The sequence below is a fragment of the Diadema antillarum genome, unplaced genomic scaffold (assembly GCF_040938485.1).
Source record: "Diadema antillarum isolate AM-2024a unplaced genomic scaffold, OU_Dant_1.0 scf00000211, whole genome shotgun sequence".
Classification (NCBI taxonomy): Eukaryota; Metazoa; Echinodermata; class Echinoidea; order Diadematoida; family Diadematidae; genus Diadema; species Diadema antillarum.
In genome coordinates, this window is record NW_027271100.1 from 278,670 (window position 1) to 305,339 (window position 26,670).

Below are 26,670 nucleotides of genomic sequence, written 5' to 3' on the forward strand. Positions count from 1 at the left end.
GCCGCCATGAACAGACGATACAAATTGAAGGCAAAGACAGCTCCTGGTATCATCTCAGAATTTTACCAAAGTGAAGGCCGATTAATTAGTGATTAAAATCCCTTTGAATAAGGACAATAGAATACTTGTCTGGGTACTGTTTCTTTGTTTTTTATGTCAGCTTCGCACATTATCGACCCCTCAAACTCGCTCGTGATCCCTATTCGTACAAAACCGTCATTTACGAACCAGTTCCTCAGGCTCGAAATGGTAGCCTAAAAGTCAAAAGAACAGAAGTGTATAGGCTGAAAGAAAATAATTTAAATGAAACAAATTGTACAAAAAAATCCCCATATTGTAGCTGCTCATACAATCTTAGCATGCAGTATGCTATTATGCAATGCAAGTATTGAAATTCAAAATGACCACCGACTTCTCTATAGCACAGAGTTATGTGGTCTATCACTCTAGTGGTCACTTTTGTCTTCCCTTATGAGGGTGCCGTTATAGACAGAGATAATTTTCACCTTCGCCTGTTCTCCGACTTTTGCAACATAATGGTGTGACTTTTGCAACATATGGCGTTCCATAAAGACAGACCTCGCGTAGAACTCCGTGTGGAGTTCTGTGGGTGCAGCTTGCCAGCTACGGCCCTACCCCATCCAGCTCGCGAGCCCCGTCGGTACGGTACAGGTACCGATACCATAGGCGATAGAGTACACGGGGGGCCGCCGCGCCGGTGAGAAGCCAAAGTCATAGGCTCAGCTCAGTTGTCTGCCGTCTGGTGATAAGCCTCATAAGGGGTAGCTTGAACGGACAGTCTGCTGACACAATTCCAAATTACCAACTCTTAGGAAAGGACAAATAGTAACAGTTTCAATTTCCTATAATGCTTGGTTTTGTACATCGCTCGTCTAGATTGACCTGCTTCAGTTCAGCTAATATCAAGAATATTTTTCAACGGACTTTTCATTCCACTGGGACGATGAGTGGGAATCGTGTCGCAGTGGTATGCTTTGGGTGCTTTATCATTCTTATCTCGCACTACAATTGTACAAAGTAACTGTTAACAGTTAGGATTTAGGTGCCATTTTCATTTACAGTGCGGCATGTAATAAGTGATGCTTTTCAGAGTTGATTTTCTTGTTATGATGGAAGCTGTTAAAAGTAGAAGCCCGGTGAAAGTTTGAGAGAAGCTCTTTATTATTTATTTAGTCAAATGCCTCCTAGTGTTGTTGAAGCTTCCTCGATTAATAATTTCACAGATTTATTAGATAGACACTGGACGGGGGAAAAATTCAAAACCTCTGCTCCTCAACGCACTTAAAGCAACAAAGTTGAAGATAATTATATTATGTTGAAACCGGAATACTACAGAACCAGTCCTCTACTTCCGTATCAGATGTGATGTGATGTGATCGTATTGTGATGTGATGATGTGAAATCTCTTTTCTTTTCTTTTTTTTGTGAAAAAGTAAACTAGTTCTAGAGTCTAGATTCCATGCTATGAAAGTGACAATAAACTAGTCTGGCAGTCATACTTGTATGTTGAGCTCACTTATCAAAGAATTAGGATTTAATGTGTATGTTCTTGTGAAATGCCAAAATCTGGGACATTGTTCTTCAGATAAATGCAGTGACATATATAATCCCATTTTTAGATTTAACGTACATTGTACACAGAGAGTGCACTTGTTTCTGTCATGTTCATTATGTGTCAACCTGCCCATGCAGAATAATCATATGGTAGATGGGTGCGGTGAATTAAATACGTGGTACAAAAACATTGGTGTGTGTGTGTGTGTGTGAATGTATGCAAAATATGTCAAGCTTGACATATTTTGCAAGGTACCCGTATAGACTATAGCATTGCAAGGAGCCTGTGTGCATTGAATAAACATTATGTTGGGTGAGAATGAGAAAAAAACTGAGCACAGGATAGAAATCCATGTGATGATCCACCTACATGTCATGTGTCATGCTTCTGTTGTGCCTTTCAGGTCCTGTCTGGATCAGGAGTGTATGATGGCAGCGAGATACACGAGGCTTCAGCGTAAGATATCCAGCGGTTTCTGTCTCTTAAATACTATAGAGTATTAAGCAAATAATCAACGTTGGTGAAGGTGATGGGACAAACTATCACTTCCGAGGCGATCTGGATGTAGCTATCTTTCCGAAGCGCAGCTGAGGAAAGATAACGTACACATTCAGATCACCGAGGAAGTGATAGTTTGTCTCATTGCATGAAACTAAAAGTTGATTATTTGCTTTATATTCCACATCTAGGGTCCTAGAAATTCCCATTTTATTCCACATCTGAAACCGTTTTAGCTGTCTTTAGGTATCCTTAGGGCTTAGGCTACGTGTGCGCGTAGATGACAAAACAATGAATTTGCTGCGCGCACCTCGCGGCACTGAAGTGAAAGTGCATTGCACTGTGTACTATCAAGTGACCTAGTTAAATGATAGTCCACAGTGCAACGCACTTTTATTTCGCACATACTCATCTTGGGTTAAGACTGTATGGACTGCCAGAGATCAGCAAAACAAACAGCTGTCTTTATAGCTGTCTTTATAGATTTTTATGTCATTGGCGTTGAGGGCGACAGTGCGTTGTCTTTGCTGGAGTACATTCAAGAAATAAACTTTGATTTTTTATCCCTAAAGAATAGAAATGTTCTCATAACATCATAGGGAGGACTTCACTTCAACTCCAGGGATCATATCTATCTGCAAATTGGTAAAAAGAATGCACGTATCGAGTTACGGCGACAGTTCTCCTGCCAACGTCCTGCCTTTTCTTCGACCGCCACGATTACTACAGTCCCACATGCCTGTCTACATGTTTGCTTCGTAAGTCCTATGAAACACGTGCAATCTCGTAGAGTCGCAGTCGTGAAGACCAGTCGTTGCACTAAAACATTATGTGACTACATTTGGACATGCTTGGAAATGTACTGCGTGTCTATATTGTCCACATTGCTGATGCTATGGTTACTCATTGTCGTTTTGATTGATTGTGTGTGGGTGCAGAGATCCATGCATAAAAACTGCAACTCGACCCAAACTCAGCATATACTCAGTCATGCTGTGGAACAGTGTGGTGAACTGAAAGACTGTTCTCAACAGTGCTACTGTTAGTACGTGTAATAGTATACCGCCAACTGCTAGCTGCTATACGTGCTGCACCTAGAACTATCACTACACGTTGTACCTGCTTATGAACCTACTCTAGTACTAAACGCAACAGTAGGTCTGTTTACGCTGCGGTATCTGTGCATGTGGACTCCTGGTCAGTCTGTTGCTGACTATTCTGCTCAACACGAGAGTGACTAGATCTAGTGACTGCAGTGGGTACCTATGTGCGTATGAGTGGTAGTGTCTGACATTGTTGAACTGCCACATTATCAACATGCCCAAGCCCTTAACCCGTCAGGATACCTCTGCATCTACTTCTTCAGACATTGCATGTTCTCTCCCGGTCCCATCTGCGGCATCGGTCTCGGATGCTGTTCTCGAACTGTTCCAAAATGAGGCATTCCTGAAGAAGATTCATGATCTTGTGCGAACTATTGCTCGTGAAGTGGCTGACACTTCTTTTGCAAAACTTAGTCAATTGATTGAGCAAAATGAGGGAAGGCTGCACGAGGTAGAGGTGAAGGTTGAAGAGAGGAAACATCGTCTGGAGGAGTTGGAAAAGGAGATAGAAAGGAAAGAGAACAGAATCTTCAAATTGGAAGCAGCTGCAAACGATCTCCAGCAGTATTCGCGCAGATCCTCTTTGAGGATCTTTGGTGTGCCGGAAAAAGAAAAGGAAGATACGGATCAAATTGTGTGTGATATTGTGTCCAGCAAACTTTGCATCCCCATAACGCGAAATGACATCGATCGCTCACACCGAACCGGAAAGCGCTCAAGGGATGGTAAACACCACCGTTCCATCATCGCAAAGTTCTGTTCGTACAGGAAGCGATCTGAAATCATCAAAGCACGTAAAAAGCTCAAGAACTCTGGGATCACAATTCAAGAGGATCTGACACCCTGTAACGAGGTTTTCAACATTCATGGATGTTGGCGTACCTTTCACGCATCATTCACCTGCACACACACACCGGCAGTCGTTGAAAATCAAAGTCCCATTCCACACAAGTCGTATGTGAACCTTGGTGTCCGCTGGACTTTTATTCAGCCGAAAATGATGTGTACAGTTGGAGTGAAATGATTCTTCACTCAATGAGCTACTTGAAGATGTCGAGTTGTAACTAACTATTTTGGGGTCTTGCACCCTGGTTTTGTTTCAGGCTCTCAAGCTTCATGCATATGATTATTTTACCGAGTCCGCCCCTCTTGGAAACTAATTTAAAATGTAACATTAAATATGGCACATAGATGTCCCTCCCCTTGCCGACACAATTAACCAATCATATAGATGACCATTGGTCATCTGATGAATAATTATGAAGTGGACACTCTACAAGGCACTGTCAGCAAAATAGAGACTAGTGTCAGCACAATAAAGACTAGTGTCAGCACAATAAAGACTAGTGTCAGCACCTAGGGACTAATGTCAGCACATTACCCCCTTGTCAACTTAAAGCTAGTACTCATGGGGCAGATAAAACTGTCACTCCTCATCTTGTTTTGACCAGTGTCAGACTTCCACCAGTTATACCTTTTCTTTACAACTGGTATTCCCTTGTCTCGATTCCAGGTGCCTACAGCTGACCATTAAAACAAGTGTGATCCCTCTCATCGAATTCAGGATACCTTATGTAACGTACAAAGAAGGGTCATATCAGCACTTTGAGACACTTTCTTATTATGTACATTGTCTACCAGGAACAATTTGTTATTATATACATTGTCTCCCAAAATGAAGCTTCTCAGCAATTTCAGCATTTCTCATTTTCGAGAAAGACACTCATCAGCAGTTTGGCTTCTCTTCTACTTTGGATGGTCTGCCTGGGCCGATCTACAGCTCTATGTCCAAGCACAATAATGTGCAATGAATATGTTATTAGTCATATTCATTATAGACCCTATATTCCTTTAATATGCTTCGTCACAGACATCCCCCTACCCAAGACAATGAAAAGGGGATGGAATGCTGTTGAAAGTTTTCACTTCATTAAGACCCTTTTCATATTCCAATTACAATAGCTGGATGGATACCTGAGAGTCACTGTTCTGTATGAAATGAAACAATCATCATTAAATCATAAATCAAGAAATCCCATAAACATTATTACTCATGCATTTGTACATAACACCAGAAGCATAATCGATCATATTTCTTTAGTCAGTGCATATTTAGTCACATTTAATGACGACACACCTCCAGTTTTCAAAGTGTCCATGCTAGATAATTATGCATGTGTGTTTGGGTTCATCGCTGATTGTTCGAATCTCTTGACTTCTAGTTACTCAGTCTCTTGATGCACGGTTTCCTTTGGATAGCAATGTTCAACATGTCATGTCTAGGGTACAACTGTGAGCTCTCTTTCACTATTGGCAAGGCAGAGTTGACACACATACTTATTCCATTCAAAAGGTAAGTATTGCATGCTTACCGGGCCTATAGTCTGGCTTAATAACATGTATATTTCCCGTGATTGGTTGCTTTAGGAGTTGAAATTAGCCAGTTACACGAATACCTAACTTTGCCTTACTTTTCTGTTAACATACAATTAGCACATTATGAATACTTATAGCTATATCTGAACTGGGCATATGACTTACAAGTACTTCCTCATCCATCTTAGTCATATCATGCCATCTCAGATATATTACATTCTAGACAAACCGTCTGCATTCCCATTTTTGCTACCGCTCCTGTGCTCAAGTTTCATTGAGTGTGTCTGTAGTGCCAGACTCCATCTCATCAATCTTGGGTTTTGATTTTTCATCGTGTGGAGCCATTTCAAAGGATTGTGATCGGTTTGTACGAGGAACTGTCGTCCGAACAAGTATGGCTGGAATTTTTGGATGCTCCACACGATTGCCATACACTCTTTCTCGATAGTGGCATACTTTTGCTCTCTTGGCAGTAACTTTCTGCTTATGTATGCCACTGGGTGATCATCACCTTCATCATCCCTTTGACTCAAAACTGCCCCAATTCCCCTTTCTGAGGCATCTACCTGTACAATGAATTCTTTGGAGAAGTCAGGGTTTTTGAGCACAGGTGAGCAAGCAAGGGACTTCTTCAGGGACTCAAATGCCTGGCCACATTCGTTGTTCCACCTAACTAGTCTCGGTTCACTTTTACGAGTGAGGTCCGAGAGTGGGGCTGCCACTTTGCTATAGTTTGGAATGAACTTCCTGTAATAGCCTGTTAGGCCCAAGAAGGCTCTGACATCCGTCTTTGTTGCAGGCTGCGGGTAATTCATTACTGCCTCCACTTTAGCTGGTTCGGGTTTCACACAACCCCCTCCCAAAACAAACCCCAGATAGAGTACCTCCCTCCTGGCGACTTTACACTTACTGGGTTTTGCTGTTAGGCCTGCTGCTCTCAACCTTTCTAGCACTTCCCGGACATGGACCAGATGCTGCTCCCAAGATTCACTGTAGATGATAATGTCATCTATGTACGCAGTCGCGAACTTGCTTAATCCACGCAGCACCTGATCTACAAGCCGCTGAAAGGTGGCTGGCGCGCCCTGCATCCCAAAAGGCATCACATTGAATTGAAAGAGGCCAAAGGGTGTAATAAATGCAGACTTTCTCTTTGCATTGTCGGTGAGGGGAACTTGCCAGTACCCTTTTGTCAGGTCGATCGTGGTCATAAATTTGGCCTTTCCTAGCTCATCTATGATGGCTTCAATATTGGGCATTGGGTATGCGTCAAATTCAGTTACTTGGTTAAGTTTGCGATAATCGACGCAAAGTCGAAGGGTGTCATCTTTCTTTCTAACAATCACAAGGGGGCTAGCATATGGGGAATCAGAAGGGGAGATGATTCCCGCATCCAACATCTCATCTAGTTCTTTCTTTACTGTATCTTTTAACGCATGTGGGAGTCGGTACGCCCTCTGTCTGATTGGGCGGTCATTTGTAGTGATTAAGTCATGTCTCACTACATCCGTCCGTCCGGGTTTGTCACTAAGGATGTCGCTATACTCCCCCACTAGGTCAGTCACTTGTTTCGTCTGTGTATCTGAGAGGTAGTCTGGTATCTTAACCTCAGATGGGGACACTTCACAGGTCATTGACTCGATGACCTCGTCTAATTCCTCACACTCGGCACTTTCGACGTCTATGTACAATGTACTCTCCCGCTCTCGCCACTCACGCAGCATGTTTGTATGAAACACGCGGTGTTTCTTTCTTTTGTCCCCCATCTCAATTACATAGTTAACGTCACTCAGCTTTTGTACCACTGGATAGGGGCCCTGCCATTTAGCCATTAGCTTATTAGTGCTGCATGGGAGTAGCACCAGCACTTTTTGGCCTACATTCAGGTCTTTTGCTCTGGCTTTCCTATCATACCACACTTGTTGTTTCTTCTGGGCCATGGCTAGGTTTGTCTGGGCTGCTTTCGTGATTGCGGCCAGATTTTCTCTGCTCCTTAGCACATACGTCACTATGCTCTCTTGTGAGGGAATTTCACCTGTCCAGGTCTCCCGAATGATATCTAGGGGTCCCCTTACTCTGTGCCCATACAAAAGTTCAAATGGGGAGAATCCCGTTGATTCTTGGGGAACCTCCCGGTATGCAAACAACACATAGGGGATGAGTTCATCCCAGGTCACATCCCCTTCTGTAGTGTAGGGTTTCAGCATCCCCTTCAAAGTCCCATTAAATCTCTCTACCAGTCCGTTGGCTTGGGGGTGATAAGGGCTGGTCCTTAGCTGCTTGATACCCAGACTACTACACAGCTGTTTCATTAGGAGGGACATAAAGTTTGACCCCTGATCTGTTAAGAGCTCGTCTGGAATCCCTACTCGGCTGAAGATCTTTATCAGTTCGTCTGCCACCTTTTCAGCCTCTACTGAGGGGAGGGGTACTGCCTCGGGATAACGTGTTGCGTAATCACAGAGGACAAGGATGTATTTATTGCCCTTTTTGCTTCTTGGTAAGGGACCCACAATATCCATAGCAACCTTCCTGAATGGCCTGCCGATCACTGGGACTGATACTAGTTTTGCCTTCCCTCCCCGGTACTGACTTGCACACTTTTGGCATGGACCACATGTTTTGCAAAATTCTGCTACATCCCGGAATATCCCTGGCCAGTAGAAATTTTGCATCAGCCTCTGTTGTGTTTTACCAACACCCAAATGACCTGCCGTCAGATTGTCATGTGCAATATGTAGCAGCTTTCCTCTGTACTGCTTAGGGACTACTATTTGTCTGTATCCCTCCCCTTGGGCTTGATTTGCACCAGACCATTTACGCATGAGCACCCCCTTGTCCACATAAAAGTAGCATTTCCTGTTTCCATCCTCCTCCTCTACTTTCTCCCAAATTGACTTTAGGCCTATGTCCTCTTGCTGGGCTTGAATTAATTCTGTTACCCCTATGTCTAATTGGCTGTGCCCTCTACTTCTCGAGTCTATGGATTCTTTCTTCCCCATCTGTTCTCCTGCTTTGTGGCTACTTTCTTCCAGCTCGTGAGATTCCCCATCCATGGGAGCTTTGTCAGCATCAACTACTTCATCATTTCCCTCATTCATGCTGAATAAGTCTCTCACACGAACTTGGGAGTTCTCCCTCTCTGTTCTCTCGTTTTCTGCCTTTTCTTTCTCCACGCGAGCCTGGCTCCGTGTCACTACCAAGCCCTCTTCCTTTCTACTCACTACGGGCATTTTCAACTCGGGGTCTTCTTCATGGACAAGTTCATTGCCCAGTATCATGTCTACTTCAATATCATCGACCACTCCCACACGAATCCACTTCTGAATACCATAGGCATCACTCCTCAGATGTACTCTGGCCACTGGTAGCTCTTTCTTAATGAATAAACCCCTAACATGGATTGTCTCTCCTGGGATAATGAGGTCAGGGTCTACTACGTCTACTCTAGCAAGGGAATGGGTGCAGCCTGAATCACGCAATAGGCTCACCTTTCTTCCTCCTAGCATAGCCTGGCTAGTGTATGCCTCTAAGAATTTGTGGGGTCTAGATCTACAGAAGTATGCAGGGTCTTGTTTTGCACCCCTTTCCTCCTTTGGGGTAGATTTTTGAGCGTTCTGACAGTTTACTGCTATGTGCCCTAGCTTGCCACACTTATAGCACTGTATCTTCCCCCGACCGCCTTTCTGTTCTTGGTTGTGTACCGGTTTCTGGGGTATGTTTTCCCCTTTCCCGCTCCCAAAACTGGGCTTTCCTCCAGATTTAGGGAATGATCTGAGGTCCTGTCTGCCTCCTGTGTATCCCTGGGGCTTTCCCATTCCTTTTCTACTCTGCACATATTGGTCTGCGAGCCTCGCCATGGCCTGAAGTGTTGGCGGCTCATGATCCCGGAGCCATACTCTTAAGTCATAGGGGACTTGCTTCAACATTTGCTCCATAAGGATTTGCTCCTTCAATTTGTCAACATCTGTGTCTGCTCCCGCCCCCTCTAGCCAACGCCCTAACAGGTCAGAGAGCTTCACAGAGAATTCTGTGTACGTCTCTTCTTTGTCGACTCGCAGCTCTCTAAACTTGACCCGGTACGCATCTGGGGTCAGGTCATATCTACGCAGTATGGCTGCTTTCACCGCGTCGTAGTCCCTACTACTCTCTAATGACAGTCTAGCATATGCCTCTCTAGCCTTTCCTGACAACAGTGGGGCCAGTTGTAGTGCCCATACATCCCTAGGCCAGTTATTCAAATGGGCCATTTTTTCAAAAGTACGCAGGAATACATCTACATCCTCCCCTTCTTTGTAAAAGGGAAGTTGCCGCCTAATACCTCCGTCCACCACGCTTGCATTTCCAGGTGCTGCGCCAGGCATGTTTTCACGCTTTTCTTTTTCTAGCTCTGCTAGCCGCACTTGCATTCTCAACTTTTCTAATTCAAAGCGCATGCGCGTTTCTTCTAAAGACTCTTTGCGTGCAGCAGCATTTTGGGCCTCATCCCCATCTGTGCTAACAACAGTCGCCCCTGGCTGAGATGAAACTTGCCCTTTATTTGCCTCTTCTATGCTCTGAACCAACTGATTCCTATTCAGTCCTTCATGTGGCAGCCCCAACTCTTCACACTTTTGCCTCAACTCTTGCATTCTTAACTGACTTAAGTTGCTTTCCCCCTCCATGTTAATACAGTCTTAACCAACAACCTGTCACAACACTTAACTTAAGATATAACAGTTATTATTGTAGTACTGTTTACCCTCTCTGCCTTGCCGTGAAATTGACCAAGAGAAGCTCACTTACCCCCTACGATAAGACTTTTGCTCTCCCTGTCAATCGTCCCTGGCGATGTGTTGTGGTCACCCTGCTCAGCTGTCTGCTGCTCCGTGTAGTCTCGTCCCTCCTGGGTCCCAGACTCCGTCCTGACGGCACCGTCCACGTCCTCGTCTCAGCCCGTCCCTGGACCGGCGTCTGTCTGCAACCTGGTCAGCCCGATGTCGGAAGCGTTGAAGACATCACAACTGCGTTGCAGACGACTGACTTCATGCAGCTCAGCTTAGCTTTTCAAATTGTTCTCTCAATGTTGGGACTCGCCAAACTTCTGAGTCTCAAGAAACTGTTCTATAACAGCAACATCACAACCAGCATGGTTGCTACTCGGCTACTCAGGTGATATTTCTGGATCACACAGAAACAGTCTCAACTGATGGTTGCTTGCTTGCAATTTCATGGGAGTTCATCCCACCGCTGCCACCAAGTGTAACGAGGTTTTCAACATTCATGGATGTTGGCGTACCTTTCACGCATCATTCACCTGCACACACACACCGGCAGTCGTTGAAAATCAAAGTCCCATTCCACACAAGTCGTATGTGAACCTTGGTGTCCGCTGGACTTTTATTCAGCCGAAAATGATGTGTACAGTTGGAGTGAAATGATTCTTCACTCAATGAGCTACTTGAAGATGTCGAGTTGTAACTAACTATTTTGGGGTCTTGCACCCTGGTTTTGTTTCAGGCTCTCAAGCTTCATGCATATGATTATTTTACCGAGTCCGCCCCTCTTGGAAACTAATTTAAAATGTAACATTAAATATGGCACATAGATGTCCCTCCCCTTGCCGACACAATTAACCAATCATATAGATGACCATTGGTCATCTGATGAATAATTATGAAGTGGACACTCTACAAGGCACTGTCAGCAAAATAGAGACTAGTGTTAGCACAATAAAGACTAGTGTCAGCACAATAAAGACTAGTGTCAGCACCTAGGGACTAATGTCAGCACATTACCCCCTTGTCAACTTAAAGCTAGTACTCATGGGGCAGATAAAACTGTCACTCCTCATCTTGTTTTGACCAGTGTCAGACTTCCACCAGTTATACCTTTTCTTTACAACTGGTATTCCCTTGTCTCGATTCCAGGTGCCTACAGCTGACCATTAAAACAAGTGTGATCCCTCTCATCGAATTCAGGATACCTTATGTAACGTACAAAGAAGGGTCATATCAGCACTTTGAGACACTTTCTTATTATGTACATTGTCTACCAGGAACAATTTGTTATTATATACATTGTCTCCCAAAATGAAGCTTCTCAGCAATTTCAGCATTTCTCATTTTCGAGAAAGACACTCATCAGCAGTTTGGCTTCTCTTCTACTTTGGATGGTCTGCCTGGGCCGATCTACAGCTCTATGTCCAAGCACAATAATGTGCAATGAATATGTTATTAGTCATATTCATTATAGACCCTATATTCCTTTAATATGCTTCGTCACACACCCCAAAATGCAGAACTCTACACAAAAACCTACAAAAACCCAAAAGTCAAAGCAGCATGGACACATGATGGCAAAATCATTGCCTCAATCCAAGCCTCAGGTGGAAAGATGATCACAAAAATGATCACTTCAGACAAAGACCTAAGAAGCCTGTGAGTTGTCGCATACAGATATTGAGATCAATGTGTAATGAATGTTCTGTCATTCTGAAAACAAAAAATATTCCCTGCAGTATGAATTTGTTGACTTAAGCTTCTGCCTGTTTTTTTTTTTCTTTTTTTTTCTTTTTTTTTTGGACTTAAATAAAGTTTTGTTTTTTATGATTGTACATAAACTGTGTATGATTTTATTTGCATTGTGTACATGTATGCTTTTTAAGTTGTATTTTTGATGCTGTATTTATTCATAAGAAATTATTTAACAATACATTTTAACCTTTGTAGTATGTTTAATTCATGTCTGTGTGTTACATGTTCACAGCCTGTTTATTCTGAAGAAGTATCACTGCTTTGTAATTTATGTACCCATCTGGTGCATGTAGAATGTATTCCTAATTTTTCACTCGATGATTTTGAAAAACTTGGTGAAAGTGGAAGATTATCCTGGTATTGTCATGTATGCATTGGTAAAGAATTACCTTTTAATATGCACTCCTCTGATACTGATTTTTATAATGCAATAAATACTTTTTTCAATTCTGAAACAATGCACTCTCATCAATCAGACTTTTGTTGTGTTGACAATGATATTAAGGATTTTTTGAAGGAAGATATGGATAGTGAGACTTCAAAATATTTTACCCCAGCTGATTTTAGTGCATTTTATACTTGTAAATATAAAAAATCATTTTCTGTTTTTCATATGAACTGCAGGAGTTTACCAAAACATTATGAAGATATTACACTGTTATTGGATTCTCTTGAGTGTTCTTTTAATGTTATTGCATTGACAGAAACTTGGTTAGATTCTAGCAATGCAAAATGTTATTCTTTTTGTGGATATAATATTGTCAGTAAAGAAAGGATAGATAAGAAGGGAGGAGGATTAGCTCTTGCCATTAAACAAGTTCTGAAATATGTTATGAGACCAGATATTAGTATATTCAATGATGTATGTGAAACGCTGTTCATTGAAATACATAAATCTCATAAAAATGTTATTATTGGTGTGTGTTACAGACCACCCTGTAAATCTGTAAAAGGTTATCTCAATCATTTGAAAGAGATATTATCAGTTGTTAATTCAGAGCATAAGGAATGTATATTGCTTGGAGATTTTAATATAGATTTGATGAAATTTGATGTTAGCTCTTATTCACATGAATTTTTAGAAACATTTTATGCGCATTCATTCTTGCCTATGATAAGCAAACCTACAAGAATAACGGATAAGTCAATGACTTTGATTGATAATATTTATTCAAATTATGATGATAATGTGAGTGCTTTTTCTGGGATAATGGTGACAGATATATCTGATCATTTACCTATTTTTTATGTACTTAATAATGGTGTTTCTGATGATGGTGGTATTGATAAACAGCAGATGCAGTATGAAGTAAATGATGTTAATATGTGTAATTTTATGCGGCAATTAGAGGAATATAATATCATGTTTAAAGAAAATGACAGTAAGGATCCACAATATTTATATACAGATTTTATAGAGTATTATTGTAATGCATTTGATATGTGTTTTCCACTGAAGTGTGTAAAGAAAAAACAAATTAATAAACCTTGGTATTCGTATGAATTGAAGAAACTCTGTTCAAAAAAGGGCAGGTTGTATAAGAAATTTATTAAAAATCCTTCCCAGTATCGAAAAGAATGCTGCCTTAAATCTCGTAATGTATATACCAATGCTGTTAAAGCTGCCAAACGAAAGTATTATTTTTGTAAATTTCAGAATTTAAAAGGTGATATATCTAAAACCTGAAGTTAATTAATGATGTATTACAAGTACGTAAAACAAGGGTTCAACAAAAGGTTTTTCAGCATGATGATAAAGTATTAGAAAATCCTGAAGATATTGCACGACATTTTAATCATTATTTCATTAATGCTGGAAATAAGATTGCTAAAGGCTGTAGGCAAAGTTTTTTCACTCACATAGATTTTTTATGTGGAAATTTTAATCAAACTGCTTTTTTTAAACCTGTAAATAAAAAAGAGATTATTGATTATGTTTTAGCTTTGAAAGATGGAAAGGCTCCAGGGTATGATCAAGTTAAGTCTCTGGTAGTTAAGAGAGTAATTCATATAATATGTATACCTTTGTGTTCAATTTTTAACCTCTGTCTTGAAACAGGCCAAATACCAAAGGAATTAAAGTTAGCAAAGGTTATTCCGATTCATAAGAACGGACCAGTTGATGTGTTTTCAAATTACAGGCCCATTTCATTATTACCCTTGTTTTCTAAAATATTTGAAAAGTGTTTGTATGTTAGATTACAAGGTCACTTAGATAAACATGGAATTTTGTATAAAAAGCAGTTTGGATTTCGAGCTAAACATTCTTCATCTCATGTTTTGTTGGATTTTATGTTGAATTCATCAAAAGCAATAGAGAATAAAGAAATAATAGTTGGGATTTTTCTGGATTTTAAAAAAGCATTTGACTCTATTAATCATGAAATATTATTGGATAAATTATGTTTTTATGGGATCCGTGGAGTAACACTTGAATTGTTCCGTAATTATTTGTTTGATAGAAAACAGTTTACTGTATTTTCTGATTATAATTCTTTACATGAAAAAGTTGTGTGTGGAGTACCTCAAGGGTCAATATTAGGTCCCCTTTTGTTTTTGTTATTTATAAATGATTTATCAAATATTTCTAATGTCATGAATGTACTGTTGTTTGCTGATGATACTAATTTATTTTTTAAACATGAAAATGTAGAATGTTTGGCTAAAATGATTAACATGGAACAGTGTAAAGTTAGTAATTGGATAAGTGCAAATAAGTTACAATTGAATTATGAAAAGACGCATATGATTTTTAACTCTCGTAAGAAAGATACCAGTACATTGAAGGTATTTATTGATGGCCATGTAATAACAAATGTAAAGACAACTAAATTTTTAGGTATTAGTATTGACTCTGATCTAAAATGGAAGACACATGTGAATGAAATATTGTTGAAAATATCTAAGATTATTGGAGTTATGAGTAAATTAAAAGCGTGTTTGCCAAAATGTATTCTTTTAACCATTTATAATTCATTAATCCTTCCTCATTTGTTATATAATATCATTGTTTGGGGTGCTTGTAGTAAGTATTTATTGCATCGTATTTTCCTACTGCAGAAAAGAGCGGTACGTATCATTTCAAAGTCTTCATATGATAGCCATACAAAGCCATTGCTTCATGAATTGAATATACTGCCAGTATTTTTACTTTATGATTACCAAGTGATTTGTTTTATGCATTCATATACTAATGATAGGTTACCAGAATTATTTGATAATTTGTTTGTGCAAAATAGGTCAATTCACAATTATAATACCAGAAGTGCAAATGATTTTCGTGTGCAATACGGAAGGTTCTCGTTTACAAACTCTAATTTATCATATGCAGAGCACCAGAATTATGGAATATGTTACCTGAAAATATAAAACAATGCAGTGCTGTGAAAAATTTTAAAGTAAAGTTGAAAAAATATTTATTACAAAAGTTTATATCAGATAATTAGTTTTTTTTTTTTTTTTTTTTAATCAGGCTGAGTTATTGTGATATGTGTACGTGTATGTGTGCGTATGTACAAATGTCTCAATGTTATTGATATGCATGTCAATGACAAGTTATACTTTATATGATTGTTGTTGGATCTTCAAGTTATAAGTTATTTTATTACTTTCTGGAGATCCATCCATTTGCCATTCATATTGTCTCTATTTTTTTTTCAATTGTCTATGTAAATTGTACTTTTACTTGTGTGTTAATGATATGTATCATGTCTTTGTACTTGTTCATGTTGTTCATGTTGACATGGAAATGGAAAATAAATTCAATTCAATTCAATGACAAGACAATGAATTTGCTGCATGCACCGCGTGACACTGAAGGGAAAGTGCATTGCACTGTGTACTATCAAGTGACCTAGTTCTTCTCAGGTGATGTGATGGGCAAAACTACGCTTTATCACGTGATCAGCTCTTGACCAATCCTATAGCAAGATTCTTAGTATGTGGAATATAATCTCAGCTACAGTCCGGCTGTAATAACATGCATTTACAATCTCTCTCACTTTTGTGTCAGTTTTGTAACCTTCTTTTCTGTGGTTTCCCCTATGCAACAAACAAACATATATGCCCTACCCCCAGAAGCTCTTGTTTCCCATGAATCCCCCCCCCCCCCCCAATCATTTTGCAGGTAAAATAAGGGGGGGGGGGGGGTCTACTTGGTGTTTTGTGAAAACTTGCATACAGATGTAGATGACAGGCGATGATAGTAATGAATTCCTGATGTAGAGTATAAATGTGACCCTGCACCTCAAAACAAACAAAAAGTCGCCAGACATGGATTTTTACTTAAGACCATATTCTGAAAGAGCAGACTTTAAGCTTTAAAATGATGTATAACTGAAATCAAATGGACTCTCCTAACCTATCTAAATATTTGAAAGAAAGCACAAACTCATGAAAAGTGTGAACTGAGAAAAGAGGCTCTGAAGTACAGTGTCTATTCAAGCGCTTAATCTTTACCAAACCGTGCTGGCTGTGCGATAAATGGGACAAAAAACTGGAAGTAAACCACCAGAGTAACAACAATGAAGGGATTATCAGATTAAATTGAAATTAAGCATGCCTCATTAACACGTTCTGTCCATAAGTAATGCCAACTATCAAAGCAGTAGCACTGTCCTTTCAAAAGTTATTAGAGTTGAAAGTGAAGAGTGTGGACAAGGTTTTTCAGAAATGAAAAAGGGATTCTAAAGACACACCTAATCACACTATTCTACCAAGAATGTTCGAGATAAACTGCTAAAAAAACACACTTTCCTGCCCGTTTTATGATACCAAACTTTAGCATAATGTAAAAGAAGACCCGCTCTTTCAGAAAAAATGAAAAAGTCAAGTTCGGCTAGGTTGACCCATTTCACTTATTTTCAGTCCTCACGCAAAATTAGTGTGTGCGACTTTATGTTCGTTTTGAGATGCACGGTCACAAATGATAAATGATGAGAATAATAATGATCACATGTATGATATCAATATTAGTATTCAGTACGATAATGATGTTATCAAAAAAATATATAAATGATAATGGTTGTTTGTACAATGGTTTACAACATTACATGGTCAATGGAATCAAACCATGTGCAACCTTACTTGACTAAACCAGTTATACATTCCCTGCATAACGTTGTAACCGGGTATCATTTTGCTAAATTTAAAACCATTTTTTTTTTTCCACCTTCCTACTGATTCCATACTTATACATGTGGGCAGAGAGGATCAGTGTAGGTTAACCCATTGAGGACAGACCGATTTTGCTACAACATGTATTTCCCATTGGCACCTACCCGAATATACTGTATACGCCATATATTTCACGAGTCTAAATTTTCGCGAATCGGGAATTCCCGACAATGTCGTGAGTGGTTAAATTCCATCGTGGAGTACACGCGTATGTCACATTTACATCAGGATCAGAGTCAATGTTTTCGCATGTCTTTAATTTCGCGAATAGCACCTGACTCACGAAATTCGCGGAAATAAAAATCTCGCGAAATATTTGGTGTATACAGTACTCTGGACTCGTCTTCAACGGGTTAAGTACAAGTGTATGTTGCTCAGGGACACGCAAGTGCCATATTGTACCATAATGTGGTTTGCTTGATATTATGCAAGTTTCTGATGCACCCTACATGAATGTTAATGGCTTCCTCTGATTGTCTGTGTCGCCCCCAGCGTTTCTGTGCATCTGAGTCGTGCTGGAGCAGATGTGTCATTCTTCGCCCCTGATGTCAACCAGATGCATGTCATCAACCACTCCAAGGGCGAGCCAATGGAAGGAGAGACAAGGTATTCAAACCCCGTCCTCGGTTGCTGATTTGGGCTCCATGTCATAGTATAGTAGCTATATGTATGTATGACTAGCAACCTTTGCTGCAATGGCAAGTGTCATGGTAATAACAAGAATCTTGCTTCCTGATTGGCTGTTGAGACGAGTTTCCATTTTAGCAGGAATTTCTATCATAACTTCTTTCATGAAAGTAGATCCTGATTGCTACAGTATGGTTGATAAAGAATGGTAGACTATTTAGTTTAAATTGACAGCTTGTACAGTAAGTATTCATCTTGTACAGTCAACCTTGCTTAAGTCGACCTTGCATTTATAAGTCGAATAATTGCCTAAGTTGAGGGTCTTTTCAAGTCCTCTTCTCTTTATATTCTATTGATTTTAACCCCTCATAAGTCGAATTTTCTCTAAGTTGAAGCTATTTCTTCAGTCCAAATAGATTCGACTTAGGCAAGGTTGACTGTAGTCTGTGTCACATACGTGGATGAGATGCACACAATTAAATCATTCAATAGATAGATACAGTAATACTATGAGGTAAGCAGAAGAAGGTGAAGACACTTGAAGAAAACTCAAAAGCGATCTTGCTTGCATTATATTTGGGGCTACTCTGTGGTTAAATAACAAATCAAGTCTTTAACTGTACACATTGAAAGTACACCAAGGAGTAGTGTGACTTCTACTGGTGGAAGGAATATAGAATTAAGAGTTGATTTCTGACAAAACCTTGTGCATAAGAGGGACTGATAATGAAATTCATAGTCTTCTTTTTCAGCATAAAACAAGTGCAGTATGGGGGGGGGGGGGGGGGGGGGGGCAGGTAGAGAAATGACCTGAGATGTGGGAAGTCCAAATTCATATGGTTTTATGTAGACAGCACTCGTTAATTTGTGATCAAGCAACATTTCGCAGTGAGTACAATGTATAACTAAAGTTCATTTCCTGATTTGGTCAAACATGGATAACTCCTTGGTGTGACCAGGTGAGACATGCACATCTAACAATATTGCAAAACAAATATCTGCTAGCATATAGATCTAAGTAGCTACATTTTCATGCATGAGCTACTGTCTTGATTAGTTATCGTGGATAAGCAATAGATTGCTTGGCTAAAGGTATTATTGTACTATTGAACTTAGCAGTGATTATTGTGATTGTAATGCTTTTTACAGGAATGTGCTCGTAGAGTCGGCCAGAATCGCAAGAGGAAAAATCACAGCCCTGTCATCCCTCAGTGCTGGAAACTTTGACGCCGTGGTCTTTCCTGGTGGTTTTGGAGCAGCAAAAAACTTGTAAGAACACCAAACTTAGTGAAATTTTACCTTTTTAGTGTCAAAGAATTGCCTGGTGGAGAAAATCTTTGCACATCCAATGCATTAACTCTTCATATTCAGCTTGTGAAAATTGCAAAGTGGCGATAATTTTGTGAATATGCTTTTGTGCCTTATTCCAATGTTAAAAACATGGTAAATCTAAATGACCATTCTTTTCCAGTTGTTTTGAGCAACTGGTCCAACTAGTTAACTTAGTCACAGCTCGGCTCAAAAATGCCAGAGGCAAGCAACAAAAAGGCTAACTTTTGTAGTGCATTGCAGTAAAAACCGTGATACACAAACCAGCTTGTTTGGCTAGTACAGTGGTAAATCTACTTGTGCACTCTTTTACAGCTATGATTGATGAATCTTATTTTAGAACTTCGAGAAAGTCTATGACTATAGCATAGTCTGTTTGTCTTTCAAAATAATGAAATATCAATATGTGACCTCAAAGATGAAATACTTTCATCCATGCTGACATTTTTTATTTTTCTCTCTGCTATAAAGTGTTTGGGCAGTGCTGCTCAATACAATGTACATGTGATAACTCGAAGAGTGTAAGTAGCATCTTGATATAAAAAAAAAAAAACAAACAAAAAACAAAACAAAAAAACAACCTTGTAAGCTTTGAGGAGTTTCTATGCTTTTTCTAGCCAATGCCATGTCTGGTGCTCGTGTATGTTTGTTTGTTTGTTGTTGGTTTTTTTTTGGAGGAGGGAGGGATGTTTAGCTGTCAGCAGCATTGATTTAATTTTGTTTTTTGTTTTTCTATCAGGAGTAACTTTGCTGTGGAAGGGTCAAAGTGCACAGTCATCCCAGATGTGGAGAGAGTCCTGAAGGAATTCCATCAAGCAAAGAAACCCATCGGGTATGAAAAGCTTGATGCATACGATATAAAATGTACCACACACAAAGTAGCTGTGTTCATGAGATTATAAATCCAAAGTGTAGTGGTATCCATGTGCAGTTGTTGTGTTTGTTTGATTTTTTTTTTCCAGCCTTGCCTTCTGTAGGGGTTCGGGCATGTTGAAAGTGCAAACCTGCATTATGATAATCATTTGCGAACAATTTAGACATATGAGTACTTGTATGATTTTTTTTTTTTAACAGGGCGGCCGTAAAGCAATGATTGAAATCACTGTATTGTTTCTTTGATACTTGCATGTACAGACTAGTCCAAAGCTTTCAAGCTGTTCTAGAATTAACACAATCAACTATTAAACAGTATTATAAAATGGGTTCAAGAATGTAGCCAATAGGAAGCGCTGAAATGAGACACACCTCCTTCCTTTACTTCAGTACAATTGCACTGCCTGTAATCCTATGGTAGATTGCCGATCGTCTGTGCGCGCGGCGGCTCCTTTGATGAATTGCATGCATACGCGCTGTCAATCCTGTAAACAACTTCTAGTTCGGGCTGCCGGCCGGCCGGCCTGTCTTCCCTTGTGCATAACATGTGTGGCGTACGTACGTATACTCTACTATACGTACACTTTGTACAGTACAGTAGACCAAGCGTTATGGGACCGGACGCGTACATGGAGTCACTTTGAAGAGCAAATCCAACGATTAACAGGTTAATTCTCACGCCGTTTTCAGAGTATGTTGTCTAGTTGGCCTATATGAGGAGTCTATATCAAGTCTTTAAAGGGGAAGTCCGGACGATTATCAGCCGTTTCGTGTGTAAAGAACAATATTTCATGAGCCTATTACCCTTTTCCCGACGAGAAAAGACCATTAGATACATTTACTATGATTTTTTTTTAAATAAGGTAATTCTTCATGTTCGAATCCGTCGCGAGCTGCCCTTCGTACTATCTGTCCCAGGATGCATTGCGCGTGACGTATCGGGCGCAGTTTCCTCAGCTGAGAGCACCGCGAGCGAAGCCCAGCTACGCATCGATCTCCCATTGCACTGCTGACTGCGGGCGGTATCTGCATGCCTGCATAGGTGTGCCTTGTCGGCGCTACTGCAGGAGACCGTACACCGATTTAGGAGTGCTGTTGCCAAACGCTGTATTCCTTTATTCAAATAATCTTCGTAATATATATCTATATAAAATCTTCAAAGATTAATGTAAAATAGTTGCAATGCTATAACATTTTCGTTTAAATTGAAATATGTATGTATTATAATACTGCCGTACTTATTAGTGTCCACCCCATCACTTACAATGCATTAGCTGTTGTCGGGCTGTGCAGGCATACATTTACGTCTGCTGCTGCCAAGTGCTATCACAATCCGCGATCGTTTTTTCGACTTCCGAGTGTGAACAATCTGAAATCAGTCTGTCAATGTCAGAATTATTGCCTCTTTTGTTGTCCGAGACTGTTGAAAAGTGTGTCTGACGGTGATAAAATACGACAGTATACATGTAACTTGAACCGAGGAAGAAACGCCAGCGCCAGCTTGGTACCGTCGCCGCGCCGCGCCGGTAACTACGACCAGCAGCCCAATACACACAGCGTAATCGGGCTGCGTGTTGTAGCATTCAGGATCATGTAAAGGTAGTATCGTGGATAGATATCAATTTAAAATCGAAATATTTCTTCAATTTGAAGACTTACTAGTAAAGTTGAAGTATTGACAACACCCTAACACTTGACGCATCGGCATTTTTTTAATGAAGCAATAGATCATGCCGCGTGCATCCGCTGTGTGGTCAGAGACTGTTGAGCGGTACGCTACTACCGCTTGCTTGGCCCGTATCACCGTTGCTCAAGCAGGGCTCCCCCGAGCCAGCTGACGCTCCAAGCAAAAAGCAATGTGAGGAGGAAACGTCACGCTGTCACGTGATCTTTCTCGCCGGCGTACAGAAATCGAACGGTTACGATTCAAAATTAGTGATGCTAAAAAATCGATTGTGGCGAGTTGGGAGGGTCTTTTTCAATGAAACTTAGTCATTATGGTCCTTTATTTATGTAGATTTTGGTTAATTTTTTTCAAAATCGTCCGGACTTCTCCTTTAACCCTAATCAGGCTGGGGGGGGGGGGGGGGGGCGGAATCCGCCCCCCCTCGACGTTTCGCGCAATATCTTCGCAGCACGATAAGCTCCCGCCGCGATGTTTCATGACTTTTTTCTTTCAAGTATCGCGCAACTTTTGAGACCAAAATTGTTGCGCCCGCGTGTACCGTTTTGACGCGACGCCCGTTCGAAAAAAATTTGTCAACCCCAGAATTGCTCCAAAACGTGATTTTGTGTACAAATCCAATGCAAATTGTGTTTTTTCAATTAATTCACATAAAAAGTCATATCTTTACTTAGAATGGACGAAATTAATTTATTTTAGCATAATAAAGCTTTGAAAAATGTCTGTGACAAATTTTGGCCAAAAAACAAACAAAAACAAAAGGTCGAAAAACAGAGAAATACATAAGAAATTAAAAAAACAGTAAAATACATAAGAAATTAATTTCGATACAGATTTTTTTTTATCCTATGTCTCAGGAGAATGATACAAGAAACATTTTTAAATAGAAATTAGCTTAATTAGAGCATCAATAAGTGATTTAGAGCACAAAAGTGATTTTATGCATAAATTACAATAATTAATTAATATAAAATATAAAAAAAAATTTTCGGAGAAAGCAACCATACATTTTGATAGTATACGTCGCGGGCGTCACGTGTGCCGATTTTCAGCGCGATCACGCGTTCCATAGGCGAGATCTGAAGGGGGGGGCGGAATCCGCCCCCCCCCCCCCCCCCAGATATAGCATAGCCAAAAAAGCCCAGCCTGATTAGGGTTAAGGTAAAGGGTGCATATTCTATGTAAAATAAGTAAGTTTTCATGCGGGAACTTAAGTGTCCGGAAACCCAACCCCCCATTATACTTATACTGTATGTGCGGGACTTCCGCGAGTGCGACGTGCGTAAATGTTTGGGACGAACATCTTCGGACGTCTTGACCCACAAAGGTACGTGAAAAACGCTGAAAAATGATGTTAGTTTTCGAATTTTCGACCCATTTTGTAAAACAAATGATGCACAGGATTATTTCGTGGCGTTAGTGGAGGCGTGGCTCACTCTCGGGTATTTACAATGTAGTGCAACATGCACTCGGCTTCGCCTCGTGCATGTTTCACAATTGTAAATACCCTCGAGTGCACCACGCCTACACTAACACACTCTATCCTGTGCATCATTTGTATAGCAGCTACAAATGAGGAGAAAATCTGTCAAAAGACAGCAGATGATATACTGTACGAGCTGAACTTTTCGGGTACAGATATTTTCGCGAATTGCTACTTGGAGGACATTTGCGCGTATTGTTCATTTCGCGGTTGCGACGGTCTAACTGAACCTAACTATTTGCGCGTTGTTATTTTCGTGTGTTGTTATTTTCGCGGTACAAAGGCGATTCGCGAAATTCACGAAAATAAAACCACCGCGAAAATTTCAGCTCGTACAGTATGTTTTTTTTAGAAAGAGCATGCAGAAAACATGATGGCATTACCACTATAAAGTCAAATTTATGTGTTATTGCATGTCTGTATTTTTGTTCTTATTTTTTTTTTTGTCTTTTTATGTCCATTGATATCACATTTTCATGATTTTTTTCAGTCTGTGCTGCATTGCCCCAGTCCTTGCTGCCAAGGTCCTGCCTGGCTGTAGTGTGACAGTTGGCCACGAGTCGGAGGAAGGTGGGAAGTGGCCGTACGCTGGCACTGCTGGCGCCATCAAGGAAATGGGATCCAAACATGTCAGCAAAGACGTCACAATATCCTTTTGAATCTGAAGCTCCACTGGAGCATTTTAATGATATTGTCTCCTCATGATTATATTCAACCAAAATTTATTGGAAGAAATTCATTTTGTTACCTTTTGAAGTTGGAATAATGTTGGGGCTATTGTGTAGTCATACTAAGTGTTAATGATTATTTCTATCAGTATGATATATTTGGGACCTGAAAGTTGCCATTTAGGTCACGTGGCCTGGATGAAATTTCTCTTTTCATGCATATTAGCAGGGTCATACACATTCATTCACAAACACACGCACACACACACACACACACACACATGCAAAAGTAATATTTTCAGTAACTGCTCTAACAAACTGGTATATTATGCAAACAATGTTACAAGCAGATTACTTACTACCTTTTAAATTTGTTTAAAGGGATCGTATACTTTTGGTTGAGACCTAATTTCAGGTTTCTAACATTTTTGGTGCGATAATGAGAAATCTCTTATGAAATATGAAAGAGCATGTTATTCTATGAGGAATCAACGTTTATTTGATGAAAATTGGTTTTGAAATGGCTGAGATATAAAAAAAAAATAGCAATTCTAATAAAGTGTGGGACCCACACTTTATCACGATCGCTTTGTCTTACGTTGTTTTTGGATGTTTCAGTCATTCCAAACCCGATTTCCATCAAGTTATCTTTGAATTCCTCTTAAAAATGTATGCTCTGTTAAGTGTTTTCTTGGCGTCTTGCAAAAAGTTAAAAGCCCAATTCTCATCTCCACCAAAACTGAACTATCCCTTTAAAGTTTTAATGCTCTCTTACATTTTCTTTTTCATTTTTGTCGAGCCCACCGGAGGTGAGGGGAGACTAAGGGATTGCCTGCGGCGTCTGTCCGTAACGCTATAAAAACTTGAATAACTCTGTACTCTGGGCTTCAATTTGAATCAAACATGGAGGGAAGAGTGGTCATACAAAGTTTTACCTTTTACTAAGTATGAAGGTCACCTCAAGGTTAAAGGTCACAGACAGGGGTCAATGAACTTTTAGGGCCCAATGTTAAGTTTTTAGGGCGCGTTTCGATTATGGGCCATAACTTTTGATCCGTATGTGTATTTGTGACCAAACTTGGATGGTAGATGTACCTTGGAGAGTTGATGGTCACCACAAGATCAAAGGTCACAGGCAGGGGTCAATGAACTTTTAGGGCCCATGTTAAGTTTTTAGGGTGCATTTCGATTATGGGTCATAACTTTTGATCCATAAGTCCGTTTGTGACTAAACTTGGGTGGTAGATGTCCCTTGGGGAGTTGATGGTCACCACAAGGTCAAATGTCACCATCAGGGGTCAATGAACTTTTAGGGCCCAATGTTAAGTTTTTAGGGCGCGTTTTGATTATGGACCATAACTTTTGATCCGTAAGTTTATTTGTGACCAAACTTGGATGGTAGATGTACCTTGGGAGTTAATGGTCACCACAAGGTCAAAGGTCACAGACTAGTGTCAATGAACTTTTAGGGCCCAATGTTAAGTTTTTATGCCACGTTTCGATTATGGGTCATAACTTTTGATCCATAAGTCCGTTTGTGACTAAACTTGGGTGGTAGATGTCCCTCAGGGAGTTGATGGTCACCACAAGGTCAAAGGTCACAGACAGGAGTCAATGAACTTCTTGGGCCCAATGTTAAGTTTTTAGGGCGCGTTTTGATTATGGGTCATAACTTGATCCGTAAGTCTATTTGTGACCAAGCTTGGATGGTAGATGTACCTTGGGGAGTTGATGGTCACCACAAGGTCAAAGGTCACAGACAGGGGTCAATGAACTTTTAGGGCCCCATGTTAAGTTTTTAGGATGCGTTTTGATTATGGGTCATAACTTTTGATCCGTAAGTCTATTTGTGACCAAACTTGGATGGTAGATGTACCTTGAGGAGTTGATGGTCACCACATGGTCAAAGGTCACAGGCAGGGGTCAATGAACTTTTAGGGCCCAATGTACTGTGCATTTGATTATGACTCCTAACTTTTGATCCATAGGTCCATTTGTGAACAAAAAAAAAAAAAATGTTTGTGGGCGAGACACATTACGGCACTTGCCTTGTTTTTTCATGGCATAGGTCATTCATAATGATCTGTATTAATCATGCTTATGCCCAATTTCTACTCTCGTGACTGTGTGTTGTCTGTGCCAAATTACTGACTTAATGGTCCTTATCTTGAATTTTCACGAAGCCCATGTTGACGAAGAGAACAAGATTGTGACAGCGCCAGCCTATATGTGTGAGACAGGAGTCCATGAGGTCTTCGATGGCATTGGTCAGATGGTCAGCAATGTCATCAAACTTTGCTGAAAATCAAAAGCAATATCTTGCTTGATGAAATAATGATTACACTATGTAATCTTTAGTAATAAGTATGGACATGAGCAGAGTTGTAAGTTTACTGCATGGTAAAGTCACTGACTTTTAAAGTTATGGTATGACTGAGCATCATCATGTTAAAATTCATTTGTGGCAGAGGCAAAAACTATAGATAAATGCTGGAGCAAAGCTCTTGTAGCATTTTACATGTGGTCTTGTTGATTTTGAATATGTACCCCGCAATGAAACAGTTTGTCACACAGAGTTATGTGGTACTTGTATTCTATGATGACCTTAATTCTTTTAAAGATTTGTTATTTTTAGATTATGACTACACAGTATGACCATGCATTGATGTATAACCATTTTCATCTCATTAATTTATCCTTCTGCAGTGGGTAAAGGTCAAAATCCTTACATTTATCTGTAACAGAGCAGCAGTTTCAAAGATA

At 40.1% G+C, this 26,670-nt stretch overlaps 1 protein-coding gene across 1 annotated transcript; it reads left to right on the top strand.

The window, feature by feature from the left end:
• The first annotated feature begins 595 nt into the window (after positions 1 to 595).
• LOC139724300 (glutamine amidotransferase-like class 1 domain-containing protein 3, mitochondrial) lies at positions 596 to 26,670 on the top strand. The gene is made up of 7 exons (XM_071635443.1): positions 596 to 988; positions 1,980 to 2,032; positions 17,736 to 17,849; positions 19,020 to 19,139; positions 19,939 to 20,031; positions 23,730 to 23,886; positions 26,087 to 26,670. The coding sequence occupies exons 1-7, from the start codon at positions 869 to 871 to the stop codon at positions 26,207 to 26,209; spliced, it is 780 nt and encodes a 259-aa protein (XP_071491544.1). The 5' UTR covers positions 596 to 868; the 3' UTR covers positions 26,210 to 26,670.

Bases quoted from the DNA above. Each gene is read 5' to 3' on its own strand.
- LOC139724300 (XM_071635443.1), top strand. From the start codon at position 869: ATGCTTGGTTTTGTACATCGCTCGTCTAGATTGACCTGCTTCAGTTCA. The intron at 17,850-19,019 runs GTATTCAAACCC...TGCTTTTTACAG, and splicing joins CCAATGGAAGGAGAGACAAG to GAATGTGCTCGTAGAGTCGG. The intron at 19,140-19,938 runs GTAAGAACACCA...TTTTTCTATCAG, and splicing joins TTTGGAGCAGCAAAAAACTT to GAGTAACTTTGCTGTGGAAG.